Source organism: Triturus cristatus, chromosome 1_2 (genome assembly GCF_964204655.1).
Source record: "Triturus cristatus chromosome 1_2, aTriCri1.1, whole genome shotgun sequence".
In the NCBI taxonomy this organism is placed as follows: domain Eukaryota; kingdom Metazoa; phylum Chordata; class Amphibia; order Caudata; family Salamandridae; genus Triturus; species Triturus cristatus.
Genome location: NC_140580.1, coordinates 711,032,094 through 711,055,045, shown reverse-complemented (window position 1 = coordinate 711,055,045; position 22,952 = coordinate 711,032,094). Strand labels below are relative to the sequence as shown.

Here is a 22,952-nt window from a genome sequence, read left to right as displayed (position 1 = left end):
CCCCATGCGAAAGGAACATCGCTGGAGCTGCGTCACGCTTCCAACAAAACTCCAGCAATGTGCCACTTTTGCGCCAACAGATACTTCAGTTATACTGATATATCTGTCATTCCTTGTGAGATGATGCATCATACAGTAAATATGACACATCCATCATGTCGCAAGGAGGACGCACAGAGAAGTGTCGCATCGCTACTTTCACGCAGCGATGCGACACTTCTCATAAATGAGTCCTTTCTGTTTATAGCCTAGGAACATGAAGACAGCTATGAATACATCTCATCACATACTGACTTGCCTCATACACGCTTCTTCTTATCAAGTACTCCTCTCTTCCTTTTTGTTGGAAAAATGTGTTTCTTGAGTTTGGATACTGTTGCATTGTTGCCCCAGTTTTTGCTACAATAATGTGCAAATCATAGCAATAAACGACTATATCTACTTCTCTTTCTTAACTTTATATCAACATACTGATGAAACTATTCAGTTTTCATAGTCTTTAGCATTGTTGTTTGGTCATACATGTAGTTTATCCCCATTTAAATTCTCTCTCAAAAGTTGGGGGAACAAGATTGGAAAAACAATCAGGTCAAGTGTGCCATCTGTGAGTTTACTCATATAATATTAATTAATTATTGTGGTCTGTTTCAACAAGCCAATGACTACTTCCCATACTTTCAGATAAGACAGAACCTGCAGTCATTACCCAGTCCTCACTGCGACATCTTCAGCACGTGTATGTACCATCTTTGTGAGGGTAGGCAAGAATGCTTCTAGCCTGTGTTTGATCATCGGTACCATCTTTTAATGGCAGACTTGTATTTTACATGACTTGAGGCATCTACATTGTTGTTCATTTAGAGATTTTCCACAATAATTATTTTTGCAATATATACCACAAAATGCTGCGGCAACAAATGATGAATGGAATGCTGAATAAATCAAACATTCATCCCCAGTCAAGAGATCTGGGTTGAATCCATTGTTCTTTTGCACACTAAGCCACCCCAGTTTGAACGCAGCCATATGCAAATCAGTCTTGACCCTGCTCCTCATGGAAACAATCCAGCTGAACTGCCAACCTGGTACTTCCCCGGACCGGAAACAAGCATCCTGGGACCTGTTTCATGCTGTCAACCCTCAGCAGCCAGGCTCGCAATCCAGTGGCACAGCAAGTAAGAGACAGACATCTGGGCATACCCATCCTACTTAGGGCAAAAAGATTTGCAGCAACAAATGATGGATGGAATGATGACTAAATCAAACATTCACCCCAGATCTCTTGGCTGAGGGTGAGTGGTTGAAAAGTTTCAGCAATCTGTCCATCATCTTGTTGTGTCACTATGTTTTCCCTTCGTCACCAAGAAAATGCCCAGACGAGGGTCACTTGCTTGCTGCTAGACTGACTAATGAGAGGTGATACCCCAAAACAGTACTAGGATGTTTTTTTCTGGTCCAGGGAGGACCTGACCTAGCAGTTCAGGCTGGACTGTTCCCATGAGGGGCAGGATTAGACTGATTTGAATATGTCTGGGTACAAACAGGTGGCGAAGTGAGCAAAAGAACAATGGATTCAACCCAGATCTCTTAACTGGGGCTGAGTGATTGAAAAGTTTCAGCAGTCCACCCATCATCTTGTTGTGTTTGCAATATATACAACTGAACCACAAGACAGCGTGAATGACAGAAGTAACAATCTCTCCCCACAAATGTGTTTTTATCCTTATCCATAGTGAAATTGCTCTAAACCACAGAATAGAGTTGAACTGCTGAGATCTATACAGACTCAGCCAGTCAGCATTCAGTGTGAATTGATGCTAGGATGCAAACCTGAAGTATGTTTCCTCATTTGAGCCTCACTACTTATTTCTGATGCGAAAGGGGGCTGATCAACTCCAAGTAACATTCTACAGAGATATCTAAAATAAGGACCGAGTGTAAATAATAGAATGGAAAATCACTTTGTAGTAGGTGCTGCAGTTTACTTCTAATGTTGTAATAAATAATTCCTCTAAAGTGCATAATAAGGGCTTGTGTAAGGCTATAATTCCCCATATTTCCAATTTAAATAGTTAAATTCTTGTTCAAACTGGCCAACTTTAGTATGGTTCTTCTTTGCTAATAAAAGTGAAATATCATCAATGTGTAAATCAGTCAAGAACATGAGGTAGAAGTGTTATTTACATGATCTTTTCTTTTTGCTGACTTCAGGTTCCCCATGTCATGTTGTTCTTTTCCTTACAGTCTCCAGCTGTCTAATCATATGCATTTCAATTCCCACTTCTAAATGCAGCCAGACATGCTGGTGCACCAAAATGTAGACAACAGAAAGCAAGCGAACACTTCGATCCAGCTGCTCCTGCCATCATTGTTGTCAGACACAAGACTAGCCCCATCTCTTCCAGCCAACCAGCCTATTATGGGTGAAGTCTCAAATGTCACCCACAGATGTGGTCAGGGATCCCATCTCTGACACTTCCGTCTCTTCTAACCAAGAGAGATGTCCACCATAATGTACTAAGAACCTTGTCTGCAATCCCGAGAATTGATCATTTGACCAGTGCCACGGATTCCTAACTTCCTTCTCTATGCTCTCCAAATGCCATCTAAGTGATAAATACTTTTCTCTTTTATGCTGTTTGCCTTCTAATTAACCACCCTAGCGCCCTGATGTTGATGGGTAGATGTGTAACAAGGGCCAATAACCCCTGGTTCAGTGCGGTGAAAGCCATTAGTTGCTATCAAATTCTACGGAATCATTAGCGAGCTCAACAAAAGTGTCCCCATGCTATCCTATGTCATCAAATTGACTTTTTAGCAACACTCACACCACAACACACTCTCACCCACAAATGCTCTTCAATGCTGTGCATACATTTCAAAGGGGCAGTGAAAATACTGCAGCCCAAAGCCATGGAATCTTTTGAAACATTTTCTGAGTCTCCCAGTTCTGTTCAATTTTAAGTACCTCTGGAATCATATTCAAGCCTTTCAGTCCTAGGGAAGACAGGTGAAGATGGGTTTATTTCCTGAGGAATGACATTAAGCCTTATCCCTTACAAATGATCCACAGCAATTTGCTGTACTGTTTATCTGTAGTTGTGTGCAAAATATTGGTGCAGTGAGCAAAAGTTGCCTACAAATCTAGCTGTGAAGATGATATCCAGATTCCAAGATTCGGCTTCATAAAATATGAACCAGTGGCTATCCCTGCTGTGAATCTGGCATGAAATAGGCACATATCTGCCTATGTGAGGATTTTGTTCTTCAATATTTGAAATGTTAAAGAGGTTTATGGTGCACGTGTTGGAAGGTGCAGTGCTAGGCAGAAGATACTGCAAGTGCAGGAGCAGTGACATCTAAATGTGCATTAAATGTAAATCTTGCCAAAGTATAAGTGGATTGACGATAAACGCTTCAGGTTCGATTCTGAGTGTTTTGATTGAAGCATCTCCAGTGTGAATATAAATCTAAAAGAACATTTTAATATTGTTAGGTCTCGAACATATGCCTACATCTTGCAAAGGATGAGCTCATTGTCAAAAAGCCCTTAGGGAGGAGCTTTTAAGGTATACAGATACTATAGCAATATGGGGTAGGGCATAGTGGAATACCACTGATTGCCTTGTGCCATGTCTGGCAAATGTCTAGATAACATGACACGGCACCAGAGGAATTGAGCTTGTCTTTGCATTTTGTGCGTGATGCAGTTTCTCGCAGTCCTATGGATTTCTCTTTGTCTCACTTAAGAGATCCATTGTTCATTACAGGCCGTGCTCAGGGATTGCGCATATGTTCTTTTCTTAGCTCAGACAGAGGATGGTGGATGATTCCATTGTAGTTTTCACCTCTATGAGAGAATATGGCATGACCTAGGCAGGAAATGACTTGATAAATAGCTGCAGATTGTCACTTTTGTCGAAGCCCTAACGAGTGTGCTTACATCCATGATGTTGTTCTTTCACACAACGAATGCCTTCCAGACATGAGGTTGTGTGCTTATCAAAATGGATCCGCTGCACTGAGATCACTCTTGTCTGACCATAGATCTCTAAATCAAGGTCAATAACTCAGAATTTCCTCATAATTAAAAGAAAGAAACAGGAAGAGATGAGGTTACGCTGTAAATTCCAAGAAATGGAGTCCGCCTCAAGAAAGTGCACGCTAAAGAGTACCGTGTTCATGGCATTGGCTTCCTTGTGTGTGTGCCATGTCAAGTACAAGAGGCCACATGGTCGTTTGTGCAGTAGGCTTGACTAGCCCAAGCGGAATAGGATGTAGATCTTCTGATGGGTTGTAACTACATGTGCATCCTGGGACCTAGCGTGTTCATCAGTTGCGCTCTCATGATCTGGATGCTTGTCAGGATCTTCTTCTGGTGGCCAATTAATGAGATGCCAAGCCTCCGAATGTCACTAAATAGAGGGAAAGAACACCATAAACATTTGATCACAACACAAATGTCTACATACATTTCATTAAAGCTGTGCTCTGACGTCATTAGCTAGTTAAGAACATGCTTCTCCATTCTAAAAAGCTAGAAAAAACACACATCATAACTGAAGTGGCTCACCAAGAAGCTAGAGTGTTAATTTCATTATTGCAATAGCATAAAAACAGTTGCAAACAGTGGCAGTTTAACATCATTAAATATATATACTTCAGTTAGTACTTAACAAGCATTTGTAAAGTGAATAGGTTTGGCATTGGCTGCCAGCCTTCTGTCTATTGTTGAGACAGCTGCTGGTCCCTAACAAGTATTGAAAAACGGGTAAAAACAAACATTTATGGTCTCAGAAAGCATACATTGACACAGTAGTCCCCAGCACTAAAAGGAACTACTTTGCATGTGAATGTGCTCCTTGTGAAAGAACAGAACACCTTCACTCACAGTGAAATTAACCAATGGCTGAAGAGAGCTCGTGATTTTCCCTATGCGGTCCTCTATAGTGGATGGAAGAAAATGTGAATGACAGAACAACAGACTAATGGATAAAAAAGGGATGGCTCAAATCCTCTGTATATACTAAACAAATACGTTTAGTAAAATCAAAAGAGCTTAGCTAAAGTCAGACGTAAAACAAAAAAAACACTGGGAAAACAAATAGACTGGCAGTGGCTGGTGAACTTTTGCCTTTGCCAATGCTTAGTTCATGATTTTTTTTTATGAAGGATTTTATTATATGAAAGCTTGCATTGTCCAAAAGCCAAAATATACACATAAACACAGACAGCACCAATAGTCCATGCATAGTGTACAAAAACAGAATGCTGTCACTCACAGTCAGGTAAGGACATGGATGAAGTGTGTGGACCATGTGACCCAGGCTGTATGCTGATATATATATATATTCACTGAAAAAAAACATAGGTTTTAGGGGTGTTATAGTTAGCTGGACATTTCACTTGTACAAAACCATTGAAATTCCTCCGTTATAGTTAGTTCAGCTAACTATAACTTGCGCGCCCGCAATCCACTGCTGATGATGTCACATATTACATCTACTAGATGATGTCTTCAGTGATGTCATCAGTGATGTCATTTGAGATGTCATCAGTGATGTCACTGACCATGTCATGAATGATTTAATATGTGACATCATCAGCAGTGGATTGCGGGCGCGCGAGTTATAGTTAGCTGAACTAAGTATAACAGTGGAATTTCAATGGTTTTGTACGAGTGAAATGTCCAGCTAACTATAACACCCCTAAAACCTATGTTTTTTTCAGGGAATTTTAAAGGTTTTAAAAATGCTAATTCCTAACTATAACATGTCTGAAACTTATGGTTTTTTCAGTGAATTTCAAAGCTTTTTTAAATGATATTTTTAAAATGTATTTCTTGTTCTAATTTTTTTAGATTCTTTAACCACATTTTTTTAATCTACTTATTTTTTATTTTTTTAAATTACACTACACATATTTAAAAAAATATTTTTTTAAAAAATATATATATTTTTTTTATTATTTTATATTCTTTTAAATATACTTATATTATTTTTTTTGCTTGGAGTCGCGCATCCGACGTGTAGAAGTTGTGCACCAAATGCGCTGGAGTCGCGCACCCTACAGGTTAGTAGTCGTGCATCCAACTTGTGCACACCAGGGGGCCACGCTGAGAGACGCGCTGGATGCGCAACTCCTAATTTTGCCATTAAAAAAAATTAGACCCTATCACTAATTTTTATTATCCCCGGGGACCCCATCCCCCGGGGCTTATAAAAAACGTTGGGGACCGTAGGGGGAACCCCAACGCCCCCACGGTCCCAGCCGGCTCCCCACATCCTTCGGGAGCCGGCATTGCTTTTCCACATGGGGAGCTGCTGACATGCAGCTCCCCGTGTGGAAAAGCAATATGGTTTGGATTTTGAATGAGACAGCAGGTTTCCCTGCTCTCTCTTTCAAAATCCAAACCAAGTTTGCCATGGGAGGGCGGCAGACTCCCACCCTCTCATAGCAAACAACAGTGTCCTGGGGGTGGGCATCCCAGGACACTGCAAGAGCCGGCCCTGGGGGGTGGCGGTCCCCAGGTCCCTCGAGGGCTCCAGGAGGGGGGCCACGCAGCCCCCTCCCTCAATACATAAAGCCCCGGGGGTGGTGGTCCCCGGGGCTTGGGGGGTCCATTGAGCCCCCCACAAATTATCCTGGGAGGGGCTTTCGAGACGCACCCAATTTATTTTGTAGCGCCGGGGCGGTGGCGGTCCCCGGGGCTCAAATTTAATAATTTTGCCCCCGGGATTTGCCCCCCCGGGGGCTTATTATAAAAAAAGCTCCGTTTTATTTATTAATTTCTGTACGGCAGGATCCGCGCACTCTGCGCGCACCTTGCGGTTTAAAAAAAAAAAAATGGGGGGGCCCTGGGAGTCCTTCTGGGACGCCCTAAGCAGGCCTAGAGGGTCAGGGTATGTCTACCCTGCCCCCTTTATACGTTTTGCACACTTATTCCACAGACTTCTTGAGCCTCGCTTCTACCGAGGCACAAAATGGCTGGCAACAGTTCCTGGTTTAGAATGTTGACAACCACTTGACAGCCAATTAGCATTCAGCGCGTGATCGGGAGGGTGCGCTCAGGGTGCGCTCAGGATGCGCAGATCCAGCGCGGCCATAGATATATATGTACTTTCAACTGTAATTTTCTCAGGAACTACGGAACAGATTGACACCATTCAATCAAAAGGCACGAGTCTGAACTGAGGACTACCTCTTTGCCAAATTTGGTATAATTCCGTTCAGCAGTTCGGGCTGTAGCTGCGGCTAAAGGTCCTATGGGAACTTGCATGGGGAAAACACGTTTTGGGACCCTCTTTTTTCTCGGCCCCCGCTACATGAATCATCCCGAGACTTTCAGGATAGGAGCGGACCGGAGCTGGACAAAAGTTATTGGGAATAGAATGTTGCGGATTTCCTGTGGAAAATAGGTCCTAACTATAACTACCTACTGGCGACTGCCAGTAGGTAATGTGTATATATATATATATATATATATATATATATATATTCAGTGAAAAAACCATAGGTTTCACACATGTTATAGTTAGCTGTACATTTCACTCGTAAAAAACCAATGAAATTCCCGCGTTATAGTTAGTGCAGGCAACTATAACTCACGCGACCGCAGTCCTCTGCTGATGATGTCAGATATTACATCACTGATGACATATGTGTGTTTATAAAAAATAAATATTTGTAATATATGTATACCTAAAGATACAGTATTTGCATCAACAGAGGATTGCGGTCGCGTGAGTTATAGTTGCCTGCACTAACTATAACGCGGGAATTTCATTGGTTTTTTACGAGTGAAATGTACAGCTAACTATAACATGTGTGAAACCTATGGTTTTTTCACTGAATTTGCAAGGTTTTTTAAATGCTAATTCCTAACTATAACGTGTGTGAAACCCATGGTTTTTTCAGTGAATTTGTACGGTTTTTTAAATGCAAATTTTTTTTTGAGATTTTTTGTAAACCTATGTATAAAATAATATATGTACTATATCCTGCATTATGGAAAGGTTTTTTTTTTTTTTGCATTTTTTTCGTGCGCGTACGGTAAGCTGACGGTACGCGCTCCGTACGTGATAAGTACGGTGCGCGTATGTAATAGGATACGCGTACGGGAAGCTGACGCTACGCGCTCCGCACGTCATAAGTACAGCGCGCTTACGCGATACGTGCGTGACGTACGCGTACACCCGGAAGCAACGTCACGGTTACGCAGGGGCGTGTAATGCGCATGCGCGAGTGCATCTTACGTACGCGCTCCGTAAGCGCTCCGTAAGCGTCACGTTCGCGCATGCGTACTTGTTTACGAGCGCGTACCGTAAGCTTACGGAGCGCGCACGGTAGGTCATGTGATCCACATAGAACACTTTTCATTGGTTGAAATTACTTTCAGTTCCAGAAACTTCCCACACCACACCCATTCCCCTCATTACTGCTTGAAAGAACACTTTTCATTGGTTGAAACTACTTTCAGTTCCAGAAACTTCCCACACCACACCCATTCCCCTCATTACTGCTTGTGATTCTCTAGGAGCAGGAGCTGAATTGTCTTTGGGATACAATGGCAGAACAGCAGACCTCTTCTGAGAGTGAGGCTAGCAGCACCACCATCATCCAGAGAAGGAGGAAACGGAAGACTTCTTTTGTATGGGAGTATTTTACTTTTCCAGAGGGGGAGAAAAAGGTCAATGCTCCACTGGTCACTTGCACACTTTGTGACCGTGTTTTATCAAGAGGAAATCCTAGGAAAAAGTATTCCTTTGGAAATCACTCTATGATGAGACGCCTTAGGGATAAACATCCCAGGACCTTTGATCGACATACTGGAGAAAACTCTTCAGTAAGTCATCAGAGCCCAGCCTCAGAAGCTCAGCCGAGTACATCGGCAGCTCAGCTGAGCCCTTCCTCTGAGGTGGGAGCATCACCTTCTTCTGCTCCTCTGGACGTTAACCCTCGATTTGGGAGGGTTGTAATGAGGTGTATAACGTGTTCTGGTCTTATTGTTTTTGGGGAGACCAGTGCTCCCCTTATTAACAATAAGATAGACCAGCACGTTTGTAGACGCTCATAATATTCCCATTCTTTCTTTCCTCCATCCCTCTATGAACCCAACGGCTCTTTTAAGAGCCAACCTTACCTCACAATTTTTTTTACATTTTTTTAAGCTTTCCTTTTTGAAATTTTTTTTTTACCGTGTGCGCACGGTACGCGTAATTACGCGAATTTCGCGGAATTTCTCCGTTTATGCCGTGCGCGTACGCTGCGCGCATTCGGCGATTTAAAAAAGAAAAAATTAAATTAATTTTTTCCCCTTGGGGGTCCTTCTAAGACCCCCTGACAAAGGCTAGGGGGTCAGGAACTGTCCAGCCTGCCCCCTTTTCACATTATCCACCTTTGTTTTACACCCCCTCAGACTGCGAGAGACAAAATGGCGGCCGACACTTCCTTATTTCGACCGATTCGAATGTTTACTAAGATCTAACAACCAATCAGAATCGTGCTTGCGCACAGCACCGTGCGCGTACGGTAAGCTTACCGTAAGCGCACGGTAAGCGCTCGGAGCGCGCCCACAGATATATATATTGATTTAAATGCTATTTTCTCAGGAAATACTGAACAGATTTAAACCAGACCTACAAAAGGCACTTCCTTGACCTGAGGACTACCTCTCTGCCAAATTTCAAGTAATTCCGTTCAGCCGGGCTGTAGCTGTGTCTAAAGGTCCTATGGAAAAATGCATGGGGAAAACGCGTTTTGGGACCCCCCTTTTTTCTCAGCCCCCGCTTGACGAATCCCCCCGAGACTTTCAGGGTAGGAGCGTAGCGTAGCGCCCCATTAGTTTTGAAAATTTCGCGAGGATTCGTCGACCGGCGCCAAAGTTATTCCAAATAGAATGTTGCGGATTTCCTATGGAAACAGGGTCCTAACTATAACTACCTACTGGCGACCGCCAGTAGGTAATATATATATATATATATATATATATATATATATATATATATATATATATATATATATATATATATATATATATATATATATATATATATATTTTTTTTTTTATAAAATATAAAATGCCTTGGCTAACCACAGACCTAAAAAGGTCATACACAGTATGCAAACGTAAAAGATATTCTTTACCACTAAGGTTTCACCTATATCATATTAACCAACCAAAACATTTTTTATTGATCCTACTTTCAACCTTAAAGTAAACAAAGTAGTAATTTGGCCCGTCCTCCATTTGAAGTTTATTGTCTATCTTTGAAATAGAAATAGGGCTCAGATAATCACAGGAGCTTTATATTAGGAGGAAAGGCAGCAGTACTAGGGTCCCAGCTATTGGTGCTACTGAATACTGTTGGGAAGCCAAAATGTGACCTCTATAGGTCTGCTAGACACAGCTTAGTTGTCTAGACATCTCATGTCAATAGTTCTTCAAAAAGTACAAAAAGAAGTACAGAGAGAGAGGGGGCTTTAGTTGGCCTCTTTAAGCTCTTGCCATTCATGAGTTGTTAATGATGTGCCAAATCAACCACTGGCATTTTATGTATGATTGCATTGTCCCATTTGTGTTCCCATCTGCATTTGGTGGTATGACTCCAATATTCCTATTGTTAGACTGCAGATGTGGCATAGTGTAGCTTTTAACTCAAGTCAGTAGGTGTGCATTTATGTATTTACTTACTGACCTAATGACATTTTAATTGCTGGTTTACATTTTTTTCTTTTGGATGTACATACTGTTTGTCTTTATCACTTGCTTAGGAGTTCGCAATGCTATTTTTTAATCACCATTGTGTGTGCATTTGATTTATTTTGCTGTCAGGGGAGCATGTTCTTTGATTGCTAACTTTTTTGTTCACAAAGAAAAGACATGCACATGCATAGGCTGTCATAAAACTGTAACAAACATAATGGTCCTATGTCAACAGTATCTACTATGCAAGATGTTGCTATTCATGCCTCTTAAATTCACTAATTGCAATGTAAACTTCATCTGACCTCATTTCATGGCACTCATCTTTGAGCGAACAGCATTAGGGTCCGATTTAATTTCTTGGTGGAGGGAGTAATCTCCGTTAGCATGGCAGAGGAATTAAGGTCGGCTAGGCCGGGCTACACCTACTGCTAAATTTAGAAATGACCATTAAGCAAGCGGTCATTTGTAAAGCATTGGTAGGAACCACCATCACAGTTGTCAACATGATAGAGCCGTCCATCAAACGTATTTATTTTTCAAAAATAGATCTAGAAGAGAGATTTTCTTTTTGAAAATAAAAACAAAAATATGTATCTCACCATGGGAGTTATCTCCCATGGCGAGGGGGACATTATTTAGCTTTCACTGTCCCTTACAGCTAGGGTTTTCCTGGCGGTGATGGGCAGTGAAAACGGACCTGTATGGCATCCCATCTAAGCTAGGTGGGCGGAAAAAGAGGTCAGCCTCTGACAGTCCTTAGCTCGTAGAGCAATCAGATGGATTTAACAATGGCAGAGACTAATCTGCCTCTGAGAACTGAGCTCGCATCAACTTGTATCACAAAAAAGCACAAAAGATGTTGGTATGCATTGCATAACATCCCTTTGCTATGCATGAGCACCACACAACACCAGAGAAATGCTGGGCCTATTTTCTTTACGTTCCCTGTGAACTAGAATAAGCAGATGTTTTTGAACTGTTAGTTGTCTTTGTGTGTTGCTCCTAGCAGTCCTAGAAAAGAAAATCCCCTAATCAAGCATCATACCAAAGTATGGAGGTTAATATTTGGGGCTCTCTACTCATCAGACGTGATAAGCAGACTAAGGGGTTGATTGAAATCATGGCAAGAAGGATAATACATTGTAATGGTGACAGAGTAGGATTATCACCAGGATGATGGTCTGCCTGCCAAATTTAGATGTGGGCGGACCATAGGTGTAACCATGTCACACACAAAGTCAACCAACTGTTATCAAAAAGCTTCCAATTATTCTACTTTACAGGGAATGATTTAGTAAGGAAAAGAAGCCAAGCTTTTCTCTGGGGTTGTGTGGTGCTTATGAATAGCAAAGTGATGTTATGCAATGCAAACCAGCACATCTTGTGTTTTTTTGAGACAAAAGTTGATGCAAGCTCAGTGCTAAATGCAAGTGCGTCTCATAGTGCTAAACCACAAACTCATAATAAGGGATGTATTGATGTGGGAATACCATAAACACCTCTAGAATTCCATCCAAAACCAAGTCAACTAAAGTTGTGCAAAGAAGTGCAACTTGGCTTTGAGTAGAATCCTAACTTCAAATGAAAACAGATGTAAGCAGTGGGAATGGGTCAAACTGGGCAGCAGTGTGTATTTTTTCCACAGTAATACATGTGGCTTGCGTGAAAGTTATACATATTACCAAATTGTTAGAGTTGGCATCTTTGGCGTGGTTTCCCCTGACATTTTGCCTCTACCTCCTGTTTTTTTTTTTTTATTAAAATCTTTTTATTAACCAAGTAACAAAAGACAGTGGCATACAGGCATACATAGTCTTCCTGCAGGGTACAGTGTTGGTCACAAGTTATAGCAGTTGTGTAACAGCATATTAACACTATTGTGCTGTCTCAATTCTGGGACTACAGAAAATTTACTTGTTCGTCTAGGGAGGGGGCCAGTGGGGGCTCACATATGTTCCCACGGTATACATTCCATTTAGTCCATATCTGTATCCATTTTCGAGGACATCCGCGGGCCACGTACACCGTTTTTTCCCTTGCCATACACCAGTCCATGTCCTGTTTCCAGGCATTGATCCTTGGTGGCTCTGTTGCTCCCCAATGCCTGGCAATATTCCTTTTTGCGACCATCTGCCCCAGCGTCACCCAGGTCCTACCCCTTGTGTTTAAGTCCGTGGGCTCCCAAATATATAAAAGACACCTTTTAGCCTCAGGCCGCAGCTGCACCCCCCAAATCTCCTTCATGCAGTCATGTATTTTCACCCAATAAGTTTGTATCAGTGGACATTCCCAAATCGTGTGGAGAAAAGTCCCCTCTTGGCCACATTTTCTCCTGCACCTACCGTCTGCACTCCTCCCCATATGTAGTAATTGGCGTTCGGAAAAATAAACCCGGTGGAGAATTTTCAATTGCACCAGTCGCAGTCGTGCCGATATGGCCACCTCCTTAGGGGAGGACAGGGCCTCCTGCCATTCCTCGTCATCTATTTCAAGTCCGTCCCTACCCCATTTCTCCCGCAGTGTCAACAGGGGGTCTGGGGTGTGGTGTATTAATTTTTTGTATGTAAGGGAGATACTCCTCTCGGGAAGGTGTCCGTCTAAGAGCCTGTCCTCAAGTGGGGAGGACTCTGGCAAAGTCGAACCCTTTGGAATATTGGCCTGCAGGGAGTGCCTAACTTGTGCGTACCTGAAGTGCTCCGAGGCTGCCATGTCGTACGTCTGCTGTAGCGACGCAAATGATACCATTCCATTCTTCCCCCTGAGATCCCCTATACGCGAGATCCCGATAAGATCCCATTTATCGAACCCTTTTTGTCCGTCCCAGCGTTCCCAATATCTCCGAGTCCCAGAGTGGTGTCGCCAGCGTAAGCTTATTCGCCCACCCCAGGCTGCGGTTAGCCGCATGCCAAAGATGCACTGTATGCCGCGTCGGCCCTGTAAGGGGGTATCTCTTCTGTTTTGAGTATAGCGCCCCAGCAAAATCTCCCCCCGGGAGAAGCCACCTGTCCATACTGTATGCCGGGTCGCCCCTTCGCTATACCTACACTGGTTAATGGCTGAGAGGTGTGCTGCCCAATAGTACTTCCTGATGTCAGGGAGGGCAATGCCTCCATCGTACCATCCCAAGGTTAACTTTCTAAAAGCTATATGCGGTCGCCCATCCCACAGCAAGTCCCGTTGAGCGGTTTCGACGGCCGCAAAGTACGCATCCGGAACCGGGTCAGGATAATTCTGTAGGGCGTAGAGGAACCTGGGCAACGCCATCATTTTAAAGAGCGTGGCTCTTCCCAGTAAAGATATAGGAAGTGTCTTCCACGCGTCAGCATCGCGCTGGAGTCTTTGCAGGGGTGGAATAAGGTTCCGCTCATAGCGAGTCCTAGTGTCGGTGGTGACGAACACCCCCAAGTACTTGAACCCCTCCTTTGCCACCTGGATAGGGCAGTCAGCTGGTAGAGCAGGGGGGTCCCCATGTATGACATATATTACCGATTTACTCCAGTTGATTTTGTAGACTGAGTTCTTCCCAAAACTGGTGAAGATGTCCAACACCACTCTTAAGGACTTTCGGGGGGAGGCCAGATAGAGGAGGATGTCATCTGCATAGAGGGAGATCGGTCCTCCCACCCCTCGGCCCATTTCAGTCCCCTGATCGATGCGTCGCCCCGTATCCAAGCCGCCAGCGGCTCCAGGGAGAGCGCGAAAAGCAACGGTGAAAGCGGACACCCCTGCCTTGTTCCCCTCTCAAGTGTGAATGCTTCCGACAACTTGTTGTTAACTACCACTTGCGCCAGAGGCTCTGCATATAGCAATTGCACCCAACCGATAAAGTTAGGGCCGAAACCCATCCGTTTAAGTACCGCCGTGAGGTACGCCCATTGCAACGTTTCGAAAGCCATGGTGGCGTCCAAAGAGACTACCATTGCGTCTTCCTGTATTGTGTGGATGCGTCCCAGTACTCCATTCAGGCGTCTCAGATTGAGGGCGGTATTACGATATGGCATAAAGCCCGATTGATCTGGGTGCACCAGCTTGGTCAGTATTGGGCGAAGCCTAGTTGCCAGAAGCTTTGCTAGTATTTTGGGTTCTGCATTGAGAGGGAGATAGGTCTCTAAGAAGCACAATTGTCTCTAGGTTTCCCTTCCTTAGGAATGGCCACTAGTGTTGCCATACGTTGGTCCCTTGGCATCCGCCCTACTCTTTTACTGTCTTCGTACATATTCTTTAGATAAGGTGCCAGTTTATCAGGTTTGAGTTTGTACAACTCAATAGGTAGACCGTTTGGTCCCGACGCTTTACCTGGGCGGAGGTCGCGTATCGCCCTAGCCACTTCGTCGTTCATGAGCACCATTTCTAACGTTTCCCTGTCTAAGTCCGAGAGGGTCGACAGTTGTATATTTGCTAGTAGGTCGGCGGAGTCTTCCTCCGTTCGCTCCGACCCCTTCCTGTACACCTCCCGGAAGTGCACCGCGAATTCTCTGGCAATATCATGGGGCTCAGTAAGAACCGTCCCCGAACCGGTTTTAAGCTCTGGCACCACTCTGTGTGCCCTCTCTTTCTTGTCTAACCAGGCTATCATTTTGCCTGCTTTGTCTCCTTGATCGTATAGCCGTCCATCCCTGTCCCTGGCTAGGGTCTTCGCGGCGTCAGCGGGCAAGGCCTTATATTCGGCTACCTTTATCTGCAATCGATGGATGGCGTCTTGCCCTGCACCCTCTCCCGCCTCTTCCTCAAGACGGGTAAGGTCTTGTTCAATATTGACCATTTGTTTCCTGTTTTCTTTACGCGTCCCCACTATTGCCGACAGGGCTTGTCCCCTTATTACCGTTTTGAAGGCTTCCCAGAGTGAGGTTGAGGAGTCGACCGTCCCCTCATTCTCTGTAAAGTACTGGTCTATGGCCCGCGTGATAGTTGCCTGAATGTCTTGGTTTTTAAGGTACCAGGGATTTATTGATGGTACATGTCCCACCCTCTTTTCCCCAAACGTGAGGTGGACCCACAGGGGGGAGTGATCCGAGATGCCACGTGCCAAGTGTCTAATTTCTTGAGTGCTCACGCCCTGGTGCGGAACCTCCTGTATTTTTGATGCTGTACTGGATTTAGTATTTTGCTGGCTTAGATGCTTTGGACACTTTGCCACTACAGATCAGTGTCAAAGTGCAAGTGCTCACTTTGTAAATTGTTGTTACAATTGGTTCTCTCTGAAAGGCATATTTGATTTACTGATAAGCCCCTATTAAAGTGCACTGAAGTGTGCCAGGGCCTGTAAATCAAATGCTACTAGTCGGCCTGCAGCACTGATTGTGCCACCTACATAAGTAGCTCTGAAAAGGTAACTCAGACCTGCATCTGCAGTGTCTGTGCAAAGTTGTTAACTGCCATGTCGACTTGGCAAGTGCACCCACTTGCCAGGCCCTAACCTTCGCTTTTCGTACATGTAAGGCACTCCTATGGTAGGCCCAAGGTACCACCCCTGGGCAGGGTGTGGTGTATGTGAAAGGTATGATATGTACTGGTGTGTGTGACATGTCCTGATAGTGAAATACTGCCAATTTCGTTATTCAATATTGAAAGGCTATCTTCCCCTCTAGGATAGAATGGGAGTTTATTTATAATATTTATAATACCAATCACAAGAGGCTTTATCCTCATTCTAATCTGCAGCAACACGTAGAAAAAGGAAAAACGAGGATAAATAATGATCGTTCTCCTCATTGTGCCTCCCTCCCCAGGGGAGGTGTAAGTTTTTGATGCTGCGTCACAGTTACAATTTCTTGTAAATCTGGGGCAGCGTAAAAAAGTCATGTATTTTTCTGGGAATGCGCCCAGCAACGCCCCTGCACAAAAACAATCATCCCAGCAACGCAGGCACCCTTGACCCATGTCCAGAAGATTGAGAGCATTTACGCTAGCATTACTAAAGATAAGGACCCCCAGCATGGCATTATCACCTCCCACACCCTACTCTCACTCTGTTAATCCTTTGGACTGTTTTCCCCCTCTCACAACAGCCATAGTAGAGTCCCTAATGAAAACAGTCAAATCTGGCTCTCCCCAGGATGCTCTACCAGCGAAGGTATCCTCGCTACTTCATAAACAGCTGGCTCCCCTGATCTGTCCCATGCTTAATTCTTCCTTGACCAAGGGCATGCTACCCTCTGAATGGAAAGCTGCCCAGATAATTCCGATTAGGAAGAATCCCATCATCTCTCCAGAAGATCTGCCTAATTATCGGCCCATTTCCTTATTACCCTATCTGAGTAAACGTCTGGAAAAATATGTGAAAATACACCTCTCAGATTTCATGGAAGCAACAGGAGGCTTTGACCCTTCGCAGTCCGGCTTCCGTCCCAGATTCAGTAAAGAGACAGCATTAATCTCTGTTACAGATAATCTCAGGCAATTCCTAGATAATGGACAGGCAGTACTATTAGTGCTGCTAGATCTGTCAGCAGCGTTTGACACGCTATCCCATTCCATCCTTTTATCTAGATTAAGAAACGCTGGTATTCAAAATCAAGCCTTCCAATGGCTGTCAAACTTTTTAAAAAACCGTAGTCAAATTGTTAATCTGGGTACTTTTCACTCCCTGACATTAGAGCTGACCAAAGATGTACCCCGGGATCTTGCCCGAGTCCCTTACTGTTTAACAATCACGTGGCCCCGCACGCAGATCTTCTTAAGAACCTGGGTTTTATCCCTATTTCCTACGCTGATGACACCCAGCTCCTAATGGCATTTGACAGAAACCCCATTAACACTCAGTCTGCCTTCTCCGCAGGTATGACTGTCATCTCCGACTGGATGAGAAACAACTTCCTACAGATAAATGCCAGTAAAACTGAAATTTTGCTCTTTGGAGAGGCGTCCACACTCAGGTCTCCAGAATGGTGGCCCACAGACCTAGGCCCTGCTCTCATCCCAAAACCAGTGGTGAAAAATGTAGGAGTACAGTTAGACCAGAAACTCTCCATGAAAGAGCAAGTCACAACCATTGTGGGCTCTTGCTTCCATGTGTTGAGTCTTCTGAGGAAGGTGTTCCCTTTCCTCCCTATGACAGTCAGGAAGACCCTTCTACAGGCATTAGTGGTAAGTCGTCTAGACTACTGCAATGCCCTCCTAATTTCAGCCAATGAGGCCTCTATTAATAGACTCCAGGTGATTCAAATTAAGGCCGACTGACTGGTCTCCAACTCTCCAGCCAGGACCGCTTCGCTGCCCCTCATTCAGGGATTACACTGGCTACCCATTCATAAGTACATCCGGTTTAAAATATGTTGTATAGTACATAAGGCACTCCATGGCAATGCCCCCAGCTATTTGGCCGACAGACTTACATGGTATCAACCTTCAAGAACACTTCGATCCGGTTCAAAATCGCTTCTTAAGGTCCCACAAATTAAGAAATCCCGCTTAGGGGGAAAGCCTTCTACCACTTGGCCCCCTCATACTGGAATCAACTTCCTCTACACCTTTGCGAGTGCATTAATTACCTGCAATTCTGTTGGTTTTTTAAAACCAAACTGTTCCCAACCCCCCCTCTGATTCAGTAACTTCCCTCCTCTGCCCCTATGATAAACCGATCGTACTTCCACAGCACAGAGATACCCCTTTGGGGGTGATTCGGGCGCTTTACAAGTCAAATAAATAAATGGTGCAAAGGTGCCTGCATTGGCGAACGGCAGCCCATTGTGCACCAGCACAGGGGAAAAGGACAGGAGTGCATTGTATCTGATAGATACGGTGCATTCCTGCCCTTTTCTTTTGCCGTAGAGCAGCGCAGCTGGTAGGCCTGCAGCTTTGCCCTACGATTAACACTCCTAAATGATGCCCTCTGACTTTTTATCTCACTTTTGCAGGTTCTTCTTCATTACTTTTTTCTAACTTTGTTTCTGATTTCCTACTTTACTCGTCTCCCTTTTCTTTTTGCTACCTTTCTCTTTCTCGATCTCAGTTAAAGACTGATGACGAAAAATGTGGTCTGGTCCCCAAAAGTGATTGCTGGTGCCCATCTTGTGGAACCTCCTCCACAAATGAAGGCAGGTGTGGAAGTACTGCCTGCGTACCACCCAATTTTTATGTCTGCCATTTTGAAAGGGAGCACAACTATAACATAACTTTTCAGAAACAAGAATCAAGTCTTCAGCAAACACAACAGCCTGTTCGAAACCCATAGAATAGTACAATACGCAAAATTTGCTATTTGTCAGACTGAAACGTAAAACATCCAAATATTACAAGTTGATTCACAGCGCACAAAAAACTAACTAGTAAAGAAAAAGTCTACTGAGTATAATGAGGAGATGAAAAATACTTAATGTAAGGTCCCTAAAATTCCAGCAAATTTGAGAGAAAGCAACACTCAAACTAGCAACGGCTACTCATTTCTGTATTTTTAACGCAAGGCCTAGACAATCAGCGTGCCAGACAAATAGCTTTTTGTCCCCAACTAAATAGCTTAAATGATCCTGTAAAACCCGGTGTTTAGCCAAAATATCGAGTTTTAAATTTCGACCTACAATAATATCGTGTTTTTAATATCGTAGGTACAGAATATCGAAGTCAAGAATATCGATGGACAGAATATCGATCCCAAGGTAAGTAATATCGAAGTTAATAATATCGAAGTAATTAATATCGATGTAAGTAATATCGTAAGTAAAAATTTCGATGTCAATAATATCGATATTTATTTAGTGTAATGTCATTTAATATGTATTTTATTTGTATGTTAAAGATTATTGTAATGTATTTAATACATTTAAAAATAAATGTTTAGAGATTTATAATTATTTTACATTTAATTTAGCGTTTTAGTATCAGAGCGGGTTGTGGGTTTATAGGGGAATAGGGTGGGAAGTAATTTAATTATAATTAATGAATTATTATGTATTGTTTAATTGGTATTTATGATTAATTAATTGGTAATTAATTATTAATTGCTAATTAATTGATTAATTAATTGTTAATTAATTATTAATTGTAAAATTATTTTATTAATTGGTTAATTATATACATTATAATTAGTTTATTATTAATATTTATTTATTGTTATTGTTAATTAATTAATTGTTAATTAGTAATTAATTGGTGATTTAATTTTATTAAGTGATTAATTGATAATTAAATTAATTATGTGAATTTTTATGTGCAGTGGGTTGTGGGTTTATAGGGGAATAGGGTGGGAAGTAATGTAATTATAATTAATGAATTAATATGTATTGTTTAATTGGTATTTATGATTAATTAATTGGTAATCAATTAATAATTGGTAATTAATTTGATTAATAGATTAATTAATTTTTAATTCATTATTAATTGTAAAATAAATTTATTATTTGGTTAATTATATAAATTATGATTAGTTTATTAATAATATTTCTTTATTGTTATAGTTAATTAATTAATTGTTAATTAGTAATTAATTGGTGATTTAATTTTATTAAGTGATTAATTGATAATTAAATTAATTATGTGAATTTTTATGTGTAGTGGGTTGTGGGTTTATAGGGGAATAGGGTTGGATGTAATTAAAATAAAATAAATAATGATATATTTTATGTATTTGTAATTATTATTAATTAATTGTTATTAGTTAGTTAAATATAGTAAATATAAAAAATTGATTATTGTATTTTATTTGTTGTTATTGCTAATTAATGTATTGTTAATTAACAATTAATAGGTGAATATTTGTAATTTCGTAGTTAATATGTATTAATTAGTGAATTAATAACTATATTAATTATAAAGAATGTATTATTAATTGTAAATAAGAGATAAATTGATATTTAAATCTATTGTGTATTTTGTATGTGTAGTGTGTTGTGTGTTAAAGGGGGAATAGTGTGGGATGTAATTTAAATTTATTTATTTAAATATTTAATTTACATAATTGGTATTTAATAATAATTTTTTTTTTAAAACATTGTTAACATGCAATTTTTTTATAACAAATTATTGAATTGGTTATAATGTTCATAGAATCACTATGCTATCTAGTGCTTTCCCAACTGTTTTACTATCTGGAGTGGGAATAGTAATTTTTACCCCTACGCTATCCAGCGCTTTCCCTACTGTTGCACTCTCTGGAGTTGGAATAGTAATTTTTACCCCTACGCTATCCAGCGCTTTCCCTACTGTTGCACTCTTTGGAGTTGGAATAGTAATTTTTACCCCTACGCTATCCAACCTTTTCTCTACTGTTGCACTGTCTGGAGTGGGAATAGTGAATTTTACCCTTACGCTATCCAACACTTTCCCTACTATTGCACTCTCTGGAGTTGGAATAGTAATTTTTACCCTTACGCTATCCAACACTTTCCCTACTATTGCATTCTCTGGAGTGGGAATAGTAAATTTTACCCTTACGCTATCCAACACTTTCCCTACTATTGCACTCTCTGGAGTTGGAATAGTAATTTTTACCCCTACGCTATCCAACGTTTTCCCTACTGTTGCACTCTTTGGAGTTGGAAGAGTTATTTTTACCCCTACGCTATCCAACGTTTTCTATACTGTTGCACTCTCTGGAGTGGGAATAGTAAATTTTACCCTTACGCTATCCAACACTTTTCCTACTATTGCACTCTCTGGAGTGGGAATAGTAAATTTTACCCTTACGCTATCCAACACTTTCCCTACTATTGCACTCTCTGGAGTTGGAATAGTAATTTTTACCCCTACGCTATCCAACGTTTTCCCTACTGTTGCACTCTTTGGAGTTGGAATAGTTATTTGTACCCCTACGCTATCCAACGTTTTCCCTACTGTTGCACTGTCTGGAGTGGGAATAGTAATTTTTACCCTTACGCTATCCAACACTTTCCCTACTATTGCACTCTCTGGAGTGGGAATAGTAATTTTTACCATTACGCTATCCAACACTTTCCCTACTATTGCACTCTCTGGAGTTGGAATAGTAATTTTTACCCCTACGCTATCCAACGCTTTCCCTACTGTTGCACTCTTTGGAGTTGGAATAGTAATTTTTACCCCTACGCTATCCAATGTTTTCCTTACTGTTGTTTTTGTTGAAGTTGGACTAGTAGTTTTATTGTGTCTGATATTAAATATGTTTTGTAATATTTTAGCTATTGTAATATATAATTAATAATAAAAATTATTCAAATTAAAATTATTGATTATTATTTGCTATATGTAATTATTTAATATTTATTAATGTTATTGTTTTATGTGTATAGATGTATTGGTAATTTAAATAAATATTTAATAATTTATATGTTACAGAAATTATTATTAAAAGTAATTATTAAGTAAGTGTATATATTATATATTATATATATATGTTTCATTAAAGTTTCATTTAATTATATATATTTATTATACATTTTACATATTATACAATATATTTAATTATGTTTCTTTGATTTATAAGTATTATTTGGTTTATTTTACATATATTTTTAAACTAAAAAAAAAACGATATTTTTGAATTACGATATTTTTGACATCGATATTAAATTATCGATATTTTTGTACTTACCGTGTTGTAGATAGGATGTCGATATTCTTGACCACGATATTTTTGTTGCGATATTTTTGTAGGTCGAATTTTTGTCTTTCGAAATTATGTCATACAATCGTAAAACCCGTGGCAAGCAACTGTGTTTTTTCAATAACTGTCTGTACGTGACATTCCATTGCCAAAGTTACTCACTCAAGATTCATTCGCATGACCATTGCCAATGAGGTATAGCCACCCATGGCGAAATTCTCCCTGTAGCGACCCATCTTGATAGATTCCAGCCAGTCGTCCACTGTGGTGTAGCTGGTGAAGTGCAATAGACCCCGGTCCAAAGGGTGGCGAGTGAATCTAAAAAGAAAGAGGAATTTTTTTTTAAATTAAAGAACTTGTTAAGGTCATAGAAAGAACCAGCTCTCAATAGACCAAAGTAGGCTTTTCTACAGAAGTGGTATTTCTTAGAAAATGGAGCTGCACTGTTGGTGTGTTTGCCATTAAATGTGTCTTACGCATTTACTCTCCTTTCTCTCTAAAAAGTCATTCTTTACAGGTTTGTTCCTCTAATATATTTTTTTTTTGCAGAATAAAAAACACTGGAACATGGGCACTCATCACAGTAAAATAAATGGACCACAGTGAGTGGATACATGCACCAAATGGTACCCGCTCGATACATTTTAGACTAGGCTTTATGTGATCATGTTTACAGACATGTATGTATGTCTGTGTGTTCTTATATAGCACTCGACTTACCCTTGGGCA

At 41.3% G+C, this 22,952-nt stretch overlaps 1 protein-coding gene across 1 annotated transcript in view; it reads right to left on the bottom strand.

Annotated features, from left to right (window-relative positions):
• Window positions 1-242: 242 nt before the first annotated feature.
• The window catches only part of EPHA8 (EPH receptor A8), an 876,683-nt gene continuing 853,973 nt past the window's right edge, over window positions 243-22,952 (bottom strand). Inside the window, exons 15-16 of the mRNA XM_085608587.1 lie at window positions 22,386-22,541; window positions 243-4,415 (exon numbers count right to left, since the gene is read on the bottom strand). Of these exons, the coding sequence (XP_085464713.1) occupies window positions 4,301-4,415; window positions 22,386-22,541 (271 nt within the window). The 3' untranslated portion in view covers window positions 243-4,300. The remainder of the gene's footprint in view (window positions 4,416-22,385; window positions 22,542-22,952) is intronic.